This window comes from Diuraphis noxia, unplaced genomic scaffold, assembly GCF_037042655.1.
Source record: "Diuraphis noxia isolate RWA-SAM2 unplaced genomic scaffold, SU_Dnox_SAM2 contig0001, whole genome shotgun sequence".
Lineage (NCBI taxonomy): Eukaryota > Metazoa > Arthropoda > Insecta > Hemiptera > Aphididae > Diuraphis > Diuraphis noxia.
In genome coordinates this window covers 61654183-61666560 of record NW_028301711.1, presented here as the reverse complement: position 1 = coordinate 61666560, position 12378 = coordinate 61654183, and the positions used below count along the sequence as shown (strand labels likewise).

The following is a 12378-nucleotide window of genomic DNA, read 5'->3' as shown; positions in this document are numbered from 1 at the left end:
ATATAACAATCAGCATCATTATTGATTTTAACTGAAAAATTATCTAAGCTTAAAACTTTATATTGGGGATCTGTAGTGGTAGATGTCAATGGACCCATAAAATGTTGATGTTTTAAAAAATCTTTAGTCTTTATATGATTTGATTTATTTATACATATTTCATTATATCTCTTTACGACTTGTTCTAATGGTTTTTCATGTTTTCTGACCATACTTTTGAGATTCTTCATATAGTTCTCAAAACAAAAAGCACTACAATTATCTAATGGCCCGAATTGTTCATAATCATCAACTAAATGTAAAATTCCGTGAATATTATACGATACATAATGTTTTCCGTAGATTAATTGAAAACTCTCAACAAAATATTCAAGAAGGTCTTTGGAAAATTGTTTCAAATTATTTTTATCAGGACTCAGAAGAATTATCATGCCGATACTAAGTGAAAGAAAGTTCATATAACACTCTTCAGTTAAAATATTTTTCAAGACTAAAGGTCCAGTATATAATAAAAATTGCCTCATTTCTGTGGCTTTCCAACGATGTATTGCTTCTAATTCTCGTGGTTTTCGGGAAAAGTCACAAGTTATACATGGTTTGAGCTTTAACAATAATTCAGTAATTTTATGTGCTTGTTTACTAGGCAAACGAACATTTAATGGTCCTTTATAGATCCAAAATATTATCAATTTTTTAACTATACCAAGACAAATTATATGCATGTAATCTAAAGCAAATATTTTTACAATGTCAATATTGGGTATTTGAATAATATTTGAAATTTCATTTGATACATGATGATCATCATAAGTTTTCCTTATATAATTTTCATGCGTTCTTTTCGCACTAGGGTCTTTTTGAAAGGGGAAGCATACTCTGTTGTTAATATAATCTCCTTCTTGTACACAACGGTTACAAGAATTAAAACCAGAATGGCCTTTTGTTTTTAAAAGAAACGACTTGGCTGGCGTATCACATGAAAATACAAATATTGATACCTTTTTCATAATATTGTTCAACTCAATGCCGTTTTCAATTAAGAATTTAGCCTCATTTATAAAATCATTCATAAATTGATTGCTGTCTGCTGGTTTCTCATTTCCCCAGTAAATTCCAATGGGGAATACAGATTTATTAAATGGAAATATGTAACCTAAAATAGGCCAAAAAGTACTGGAACTGCTTTTAGTAAGTGGAAGTCCATCCACGCCGATAGCAATTTTTATTTCATCTTCGGTGCAATAATTAGAAAATCGTTTAATACCGGCAGCAAGTCCAAAATGATAATATTTTCCTGGTATAACATCATTTTTAATATTAACCACACTACTTGAACCAAATCCAAATAATGTTCTACAGTCTGCAGGTAATGTTGTTTTAAAACATTTATGACTTTTAAGAATTTTCAATAATGAAGAAAATGCATTCTGACATATTCCATATGTTATTGACCAGTCCAATAATTTATTATTAAATGATAATTCATCATCAGTATTTTTTTCATCAATTCTAGGTATATTATTTACATCATTTATAGATTGAGACCCTTAAAAAAAAATGTTAATCAGGTAAATAATAATTTATTATATATTATTTATTATGTACCTCTATAGGTATTTAATGTTTAGTTTATTTAATAGGTATCTAACCACTCATTCAAAATTTAATTTTTAGATAGGTACTTATTGAAATTCTCGGAAAAACAGTCTGCTAATAGGAATATTAAATTAAAAATATATGCTATCATTCAAAAACTTAAAAAGGGATGATGATAAAAAAGTATTGTTAAATTTTTAATGACTGTACCTACCTAAATTATTATTTTAAAAAAATATTTCCAAAAACTTTTCTATTCTAGAAAATGTGTGATTGAAAGAAACTTAAATAGAATCATCAACATGTAATTTTTTAATATATTTTTTTAAACGTTAATAATAATTTACTGATAATAATATGTAGGTATAATGTGTAATGTTGACTTTAATATTAAGTATCTACTCCTGATAGCAGATAATTTTAATTATATTTTAACAATTGGATTTACCTAATAGTAAATATAATTGGTATTTTAAAGATTAATTAGATAGGTTGCAGGTGCATATAATCTTTTGACTTTTGAAATAAGAAAATACAAGAGAAATATGTTTAATTTAAATAACTAGTTAGGTACCTATAAGTATTAATAAATAATTATAATATAATAGATGTGAATTTGTGTTAATAGTAATAAAATTTAGTATAGATGTCATCCATACACAATGATAATACCTATGTACAAAAATATTTTTCCTACCTAATTTGTGATACTATTATATAATATTATACTATAATATAATTATACCAAATAAAAATATGTACCTACCTAATACTAACTTATCATTAAATGATAATTCTACACAGTCATCATTTTGTATTTCACTTGTCAAAGGAATTGATTGCCAAGAACAAGAGGGCTCCAGTTCAATGAAATTATTATTATATATAAGACCATCAGTTGATTTTTTTTTATTATTATTGAAGAGATTAGATTCATATAAATTAATTTCTTCTTGGATTTTCCTTCTTTTTGATCTATAGCTTTTAATCATTTTAGTTACACTCTAGATATTGTTTTGAATATTTGAAACAGATGAGCAAACGCCATACAATTTTCCCCCACTGCACGATACCACACTAAAACTGTACCTAAATAATTCATAAAGTTTATTTAATTTATAATTTCACTATTTACTAATATTTATAGTTGTATTTATTCATAATAAATACTTAAATTAATCATTCATTATTAAAATGGGTATTTTAGATTCCTAAGAACTACATTTCTGTAATATAAACCCAAGTTTATCACAATATATTTTAGTGGGATTATTTGGGTAGCGATGCTACAAACACTGAAAAGCATCGTTATAGATTATCATAATTATTATAGTACATATCAAAGCAGGATACCTAGATATTATTTAAAGTATTACATATTATGTAAATAAAATTGAAGAAAATTACTTAAAAATAATTGTTTAATTTTAGAAAAAATAAGAAAACCTAGGTACTATTATATTATGGTAAAAATATTATTGATTAGTGATTACCATCATAATATAACATTTAAGTGCATAATATACCATATTATATTTAATTACCTATAATATAATAAAATATTATAATTGTTTTTAACATACCAATAAGTATGTTTAAAACTTGTATACTTCACTGGCAATTTATTGCCATGATCGACAAAATTAACTACTCCAATAGAAGCCACAACACCTCAGTAATAAGCAATATATAATACCAATAGTAAATTTGTGCACCTATTATATAATATTATAATAATGGCTAATGCGTAATCCAAATCAAATAAAATGTACTTACTTCTTGTTGTAGTATCGTTTGATGATATAGATAATTCGTAAAAATGACTTGCAGTTGCACAATAAAACGACCAAATAGTTCTGCAATAAAATTAGCCTACAAATTACAATACAAATGTGCGAACACGGTGTGAAAATGTGAAATGTATAATATTATTATGATGTTGGTGTAGAGTGTAGACAAAGTAAACTATGAAGTATGTTACTATTTGTCTATAATACTCCATTGTAAATAATAATGTTAGGTTATACATTTTTATAATCGTAGAAGATTCGTAGTTGTGGTTATATCGTGTGGACCCGTATTTCTTTATCAGCGAGTATCTTCAATACTGATTGCGTCGGCCGTTGTATATTTAACAATTATACGGAAAACCCCGCACTTATACAGTCTATATATATAAACATATCGACGGTGTTTTGTAGAAAGGGCGTAACCCACCAAAAATCGAAAATCAACTTATTGGTATCAAAATTTTCAGAAAAAATAGGAGCATAATCTGTAAAAAGGGCGTTTATGAACATAGAATCATTATTAACCTATAGCAATAATAGTACACACGGACGCCTATTTGCTAAAATATAATTTTAATTTTAAAACGTAGAAAGGGCGTATACCACACTTTTAACACTGAACATTTTGTACGAAATGAAAATTCGGCATATTTTACATAATAAACGTGATAACCTTATTAAAGTCATTAAATGTTGAGGTTAATATGATCCAAACGTCAGTTCATCATATACAGAATATGTTGACATAGTTTCTGATTAGCTTTGTAACAATTTTCGCGGTAAAATAATAAGAATGATAATGGTATCTACGCGCGTTGGTTGTTCTTACACACTTCTTATAATATCATAATCACAATTTCGGGTTTTTTATATTTTTAAACAATTGTGATACTGATGAGCTAGTTTCTTTTGACAATGTTGTAGAAAATTATGATAGCAATGTTACTAATACTATAATATTATCCAATGAACATGTTGTAACTCCTGACAATGCAGACAGTCTGCAGTAAGCCACAAATAACTAGTGAAATCAAAGAGGCGCTTGAATATTAAAATCGCAAGAAGGGCCTAACCCACGTATACCTTTTTTTAAGTGACAATTACAATGATAATCCATGTTTTTATCAATGTTATCAATGAAAAAACTGTTATATTAATATTTCTGTTTTCCAAAATTTCAATTTTAAATATATTCTTATTAAAACTGTATTTTCTGCACTGTTTTTAGTCTCCCTTGAAAAATGTTGAAATTGTGGGTTACGCCCTTTCTACAAAACACCGTCGATATTATGCATACCATAGAACAAGAAAAAATAAATCGTAGGTGTTAACAATATCGTGACATATAATTAGTAATAATATAGGCTCACAGACCGTCTTTGCTCAGAATCATTTTTCGTATACAATTATATAGTTTTTTGCCATTGAATTCAAACTTAACACATCATTAATAAGTAATAATAGCTAGTGTAAAAACCAAAAGTGCATATTATTACTATATAGTGTTAAAATATATAAAAAGAATTGAGAGAGTAAACAAGGATAAATCTACAAAATATTATACATTTTGTTATGTTGTGCGTAATATAAATGCATACTTTCTATGTAGGCAGTGCATTAGTTTTTTTTTTTATTACATCAATTAATCTCATTTCCATTAAATCTTTGTGGATATACAATAATTTTTTTTTATTTCTATTAACAACAACTATTATATACATATTACGTTTTCAACAACTTATACGTATTACATTTTCAAGTACTTTGACAAAAACATGTTCATAGAAAAAAAAAAACTAATGTGATATTGCGGGCGTAGACGGTTTTGCTCAAATTTGGTTTTTATGACTAATTAAAACCTATAGGTAGTAGCAAAATTACAATAGTAATTGAGATAGAAATAAAGTGTAGGTATTATTGTATTGATATAATGATAAATATATTTTGAACAATTATGAATTAAAATTGATTTTATTACCTATATATGTGTAGATTTTTACTGTGAGGTAAATTTGATTTTTTAATAAAACGTTTTTATAAATATTGTTGAGTAAATTAGATTTTTTATAATATTACGTTCTTATAAATATTGTAGAGTAAATTTGATTTTTTAATAAAACGTTTTTAAAAATATATTGTGGACTTTTTTTTTTTACAAATAACTAGGTATATTATTGTTAAACTGATGATTTTGAAATTATTAAATGTAATCCTCAAACCCTGTATATTATTTTATATCTGTATTCTGTACTACTAATTAATTAATAATAATAAAATAATATAGTAATAATAATAATAATACCTATAAAATAACTTTAGGTTTTTACTTTAACTTTAATTACTAAACGCGAATATACCTAAATAGTAAATACCCAATACGGTACGTCACATACTATAATATTACATAAACAGTGAATATCTCGAAATGTTCTTCTCAAAAAGAGTCAAAATATTTTGAAAATTTCACGGATTATAGTAGATACCTAAGTGAGAATTACATGTAGCTGCCAGCTACATAATGTTGTAATTTTTTTTAGAATTACACCAAAAATCGATTTTACGTAAAATTTACCGATTTTAATAATTTTTTTTTGTTCCCATACCCGGAAAAAAAAAAACACTCAAATCATTGTAAAACTAACCTAACACACTTTTACAACATTTCAATGCTACATATGCGTTTCGATAACATAACTTTATATCTAACATTACTTTAAAAACAAATGGCAAAAATGTAGACAAAACCATATTTTTTAATGTAGAAAAACATATGAACACAATGTAATGAATACATGTACTAGAAACATATTTCTAAGATCAACTAAAATATAAATGCCTATAATATAGGTTAAGACCATATATTTATAATATTTAATGAACACATTTTAACAACATTTCAATACATGTACAAATGACATATCGCATCCCTGGAATAATAACGGCATAACTCAAAACATGTCATTATTGGGAATATGCAATTAATGATTTTGAGAATTTTCGATTATTTCTGACAAAACGATTCTTTGTGAAGATTCAATTTTTTTTTTTAATAGTTATCATTTTTTATTGTAGATTATTCTTATAGAGGTTTTATTAATTCCTGAATTTCCTAAACACGTGCAAACTAAGTTATGCCGGTTTTATTCTACATTGTATTACATTCCATTTTGAGTTGTGCCTTTTTGTACCAGGAAAACCTTGAATTGTGCCGTTATATCACTAATTTCCCCTAAATATTCATAGTTGTGCCGTTTAATATTCCTCATTTACGACTAACAATTATTTTAGGTTTTTTAATTGTGTAATAATATTATAATATTAATTTTGCAGCAGCATTTTAAAATAATATTTGAGAGTGGACAATGAGGTAGGTATAAAAAATTAAAAAGGCGCTATTTTAACTCAATATAGAATTTATTTTTAATAATAAATAATATAAAACCAAAATATAAAGATTCATCACAGTCTACTTTGACTTAGTTATTAATTAAAAATATTATTATTTATAATTTATTTATAATAATAAATAATATAAAAAACGAAATATTATAAAGATTCATCACAGTCTTCTTTGACTTAGTTAATAATTAAAAAAAGATTATTATTTATAATAATAAATAATATAAAACCAAAATATAAAGATTCATCACAGTCTACTTTGACTTAGTTATTAATTAAAAATATTATTATTTATAATTTATTTATAATAATAAATAATATAAAAAACAAAATATAAAGATCGTCGCAGTCTTCTTTGACTTAGTAAAAAATTAAAAAGATTATTATTTATAATTTTTAATCTTTTATATAATTATAAATATAAAAACATAATAATATTATACTTACTTTTAATCAGTCTACTTTGACTAAATTTCAAAAAATTAACTTAGGTATCACAATCTACTTTGACTTACAAATTACTATAAAATGATTGGAATGACGGAGGAATGTGGTTTTTTGAGCATAGTTTCATGAGATCTTCTTTTTTCTTTGGCGCGATGCCACAAGGATTCAAATATGCCTTATCCACGACCATTAAGTCTTGGCTGACTCGAGTTTTCCTCTTCCTTGCGAAGTTAATTGTCTTAAACGTATCTTCTTTGTAGGATGTTTTGTATTCAAATGTGTCTGTTTGACCACGAGACAATTTTAGGACCTTGATATCGTTGAAATGAATTGATTCCGAGTTGGTGTTTATATTGAAATTATTTCCTATCCGAGAAGTTAGTCCTTGAAATTAAAAAAGTTTGAATGATCAAGTTCTTCAACTTTGAAGAATGGAGCTTTCTTTTTAGAATCCCTTATGATTTGTGCGTATTGATACGCAGTATAAATAGGTGATGACTTTAGGGACAACTTTATTTGTTTTTCAATGACCGAATGAACGGAGTCACCCTCGTTTTGCGTATGTCCCCGAATCAAAAATTTGTGTGTGATTGTTTTCAAATTTGTAAAAACTTTTAGAGCGTACTGATATAAGCCGATAATGAATTTATTTTTGTTTTGCCCTCCACAGTTGTCGGAATAGAATATTATTTCGAAGTCGTTCGTTCTCTCCTCGGACTTCTTCTGTATGAATTTGAAAAGACAAGAAGTTATTTCGTTTGGTCCTCTATGTGCTTCACCTTCGTGCCATAAATAGCAAATGGCTTCCATACTTTGTATTTCACAAACTGTGAAATTATAATTTGCTACTTTACTAATATAATAAAAGACGGAAACGTCACCTCGAGGAACAGTGAGAACTGCTTGAAGATCGTAGACAGCACAGACCAGTTCAATTGATGAACGTTTTTTGTCAACTTCTTTTTCTTCACGTGCAAGTTGTTTTTCTTCTAAATGCTTTAAAAATGACGTATTATCATGCTGCTCATTATCATTGTTTTTATTTGACTCGCATTCCTCACACTGGTCCTTTTTGGGTGTAAAGAAGGAAATATTGAACTGCGTGTTGAAAATATATCTATACATGGATTCTTTAACAAAGGATTTATTATTGGCTTCAGACAGTGCTTTGTAGTCTCTATATAGCTGTGTTAGTGTTTTTCCACCTTCTATAAACTCCCGGGTTGATTGTGCCCGAAGGTAATGACTTTCAATTCGCGGAATGGAGTTAATATGGTCCTTAACACTTTGAGTTAGGCTGTCTTCGAGTACACCTTTGCCAACTTTCCTTCCCCTATGATCACTATCAATAGCACCCGTTTCAGATTGCTTATCGAGCGTTGTCCGTATCATCCTAATAGTGATATCAAGAGTCGCCATAAAAAAATATTTACACACTCTTATGTTTTCCGAATCAACCCCACACTTTAAATAAAATGCTTGATTGTTTGATCTATTACAAGTTGCATCAGCCCTAACGTACCTGTTCTTGGGTGTCACAGTCTTCATCGCTTTGAGAATGTACTGGCGCTGTTTTTCGATGTCTCCCATGGCCCAAAATTCTTCAAAAATTTTTTGTCTCTCTATTTCAGTAAATTTAGAATTGCAGTGTAGTCTACATTTCTCTTCACATGGTGGCTTCATTTTCCTTCTTGGAACGACTTTATTTTTTCTTGTCGTATACTCCTGCCCAGAATTCCTTTTTTCTTTTCTGACATTTGCCTTCCACTGAAGGGGTTTGGGAATAACTTTTTTGGGCCTTTTGGGTTCTAAAATATTACAATTTAAATAATATGCAAATTAATACGTTGATTGAGGAGGTTGGATAAATAAATAATAATATAATATAAAATTTAAACATCATTTATACCTTTATCATTTCTTGACTCAGTTTCGTTATTATCTGTAGGATGATCAGCTATTCCAATGTTGTTCTCGACATTTTCATCTCCGTTAGGCAACAAGTCTTTAGGTTGGTAATTAGGATCCGCATCCGTATCATCAAAGTCCGAATATTCATCCTCAATATCAGCTTCATTTTCAGGTATAGTAGGTGTCGTGTTTGTTTCAAGAAGATGGTTAAATATATTTAAATCAAATTTTCTGAACTCATCGCTAGTGGTAAACCTCTCTGTTTCCCGAGGAATAGAAGGCCAAATATCACCTTCTGTGTACTTGTAGTTACAAGTTGTGGTATTAGAAAGTTTGATAATTTTTTTAATCCTCTGTGACGACGTCATCATCTTTATTTGTTAGAAATTAACTAAAAAATCTAAGAGAAATATATAGGCATAAATCAAAATATTCTTACAAAGCAAAAGGCACAACTCAGAAATTTCTGGAGAACAAAAGGCACAAATCAAAAAAAAATTACCTGCATCAGCGATCAATCGGCACAACTCTAAAAATGCCACTGAACGAACGTCCTCCGGCGTCGAACGCTTGGTTGGTAATGATTTAGTGGTAGTTGTGCCGATTGTATTATCACAAACTAAACATTTCAGAACATTACACTAACGACACTTAACGCCATCTAGCAGTGAAAAAATAAGATAGAAAAAAATTGATGAGCGCAAATAGTAGATATTGTTCGCGCGGTTTCAGCAGTGGTGCCAACTCAAAATCGACATTTTTTGAGTTATGCCATTATTATTCCAGGGATGCGAATTATGTCCATCATCATCTCAAAAACAAGTGGCTAAAATGTAGACAAAACAACATTTTTAAAATATTTAAAAAACATATGTCTACAATCAACTGATGACATGTACTGATAACATATGTTAATTGTCACTTAAGAAAAACGTTGCTAAAATATTTCTTAAATCATTATGGTTATTATTGAATAGAATATATTTTTACAACATAATTGTAACGTAAATTCAAAACATATTTCCAAAAACACTTAAAACACATATTACTATAATATTAACATGTGTACAATGCTGTGTGGGTATGTGGTTACAATCACAAAAAAACACGTGTTCCGGGTTGTTTTGTTTTTGTAAATTCTTAATGAATCGTGTTTTTTAAATTATTGTAAGTATCCCTAAAATTGTGTGTAGTACGAAAAATTCAGTGTGCAGTACGAAATTTAAAAGTGTGTTATTCACATTAAACCTTTATATAATAATATATTCTATACAATTTTAGAATAATAATATTAATACAGGATATCAGAAAGTTCTTCGACCACAAAGAATAAAAAAAAAACTATAATTCACATACCCCATATAGGTAATTTAAATTTATTTTTATTTATTTCTGATATTATGTATTATTATTTTCATGCATTTTGTACACTTAAAATGATGAGTTTTATATAAAAAAAATTTTTTCAACAAAAATTCTTTTTCACAAATTTGTTTAAAGAACCTTTGAATTTGTTAAATAGAAATTCTACTTTATTTAAATAAAATTATTTATTATAAATTATATCAATATTAATTGATAGGTTGATAGGTACTATGTATAATTTAAATTTGACTGATTTGGGACTATGTGTGTATAGTGTAGTACGAAAATTTGGATATTTTAGGGACTGGAAGGCAGTGGCGTATTTTAGGGGGGTGTCTTCCATGTCTTGACACCCCCCGACATTTAAAAAAAAGTCCTTATATATTGGACATTAGTGTTGTCCCCGGTGTTGTCACTTATTTTATAGTATACTATTTTTATCAAATGTAAAACTTCTTGTCAATTCCTAGCATATTAATTTGTTAAAAAATTAATTTAATGTCTTTTTGCATTAGTAAATAGAACTAAAAATTTTGTTTGTGAGGTTCAATAAATGTTGACACCCCCCGAGAAATCACCCAAAATACGCCACTGCTGGAAGGTAACCAAAATCAATAATCAAAAACCACTCTGTATAGTCAAAAGGTTAGGTTTATACCGTTAAAACTATTGTTCACTATAATTTTACTTTAAATTTAATAATAATAATAAAAAAAAACGATTCTTAGGGGCCATAAAATTGTGGCTCTTGGGTTAGAATTTTATAGTAACATCGCTGCGCTGACATCCTCTTAACTCGAAACACGTAACGTACTAACGCGTACCTATACGCAGAATAGTTTCTATGGAAAAATAATTTTTTTTGTGGAAGTCACTGCATATGTAATGTGTGTAGTTTGTCGTTGTAACAGGCCACGTGTTCAGTTTATTTTTCATTAATTCATAATGATGGGTAATTTTATAAAAATTTTGTAGATCTGTAGATGAAAACGTTTCTGTGATAACCAGAGTCAGTGTGTAGTAAGCGATTTGTTGAAATGCTGTATAGGTTCTTAAGACGTGTTGTAATGCAATCCTACACGTCACAGAAGTAGAATAATTAACTGCAAAAATTATTCATTAAAATTTTTTTTTCTGTTTTAGAATGAAAGTCGTTCAAACATTTAAATTTTTTAGGAAGGGTGTACAGGTGTACAACGCACCTGTATACTCTTCCCAATCTGGCCACCGCCTGCAGCAAGGAGGAATAAAAAAAAACCTTAGTGAGTAGACGTTCATGTTTCAGTTGTGGTTTACATTTTTGTCAGGATGGACGTCTGTGACCACATTTACTTATTAGAAACAAGCCCTATTTTAAAGTACTTACTGTTACACGAAGAAAAAAAAGTTTGGGTGAATACAATATAGGTATGAAGATAGGGAAAGATTTGGTGAATTCCATACTCTTTTCCCTTAACTCCTGGAACAACCAGTAAAATTTTATGAATATTTGAGAATGACACCGAATACTTTTTCTATATTCTTGAGAAAATTCGTTTCCAGCTCCAAAAATATTTAAACTTCCGAATTTGTAATACACCTGAAGAAAGACTAGTAGTTACATTAAGGTAAGTGGGATATTTTGTATTGTAAGTGTGTATATAGTAAGTAACATTTTATATTATGTAATGTGTTATAATATTTTATTATAAAAACCTAGTACTTTAAAAGTAAAGTTCTTAAAAAATATACTTAGTACTTTTGTAACAAAAAAAATCATAAAGTACACCTCTTTCAAACGAAAAATTATGTTGTAAAATATGTATGGATAAATGTATACCTAATACTGAAAAAAATAACATAGTTACTTATTGTATAAGAAAAATTAATA

The 12378-nt window shown here is 27.8% G+C and overlaps 1 protein-coding gene across 1 annotated transcript; it reads right to left on the bottom strand.

Moving 5' to 3' along the window:
* Positions 1 to 7270: 7270 nt before the first annotated feature.
* LOC149061154 (uncharacterized) lies at positions 7271 to 9557 on the bottom strand. Its single transcript, XM_089216562.1, has 2 exons — positions 9142 to 9557; positions 7271 to 9040 (listed from the first exon to the last, which is right to left on the bottom strand). Exons 1-2 carry the CDS (start codon positions 9512 to 9514, stop codon positions 7611 to 7613), a joined length of 1803 nt encoding a protein of 600 aa, XP_089072688.1. The 5' UTR covers positions 9515 to 9557; the 3' UTR covers positions 7271 to 7610.
* Between the last annotated feature and the right edge of the window lie 2821 nt (positions 9558 to 12378).

What these genes read in the sequence shown, in the direction of transcription:
- LOC149061154 (XM_089216562.1), bottom strand. Translation starts at nt 9,514, where the DNA reads ATGATGACGTCGTCACAGAGGATTAAAAAAATTATCAAACTTTCTAAT. An exon ending in TGAGTCAAGAAATGATAAAG is followed by an intron (nt 9,041 to 9,141) that starts GTATAAATGATG and finishes GTAATATTTTAG; the next exon opens with AACCCAAAAGGCCCAAAAAA.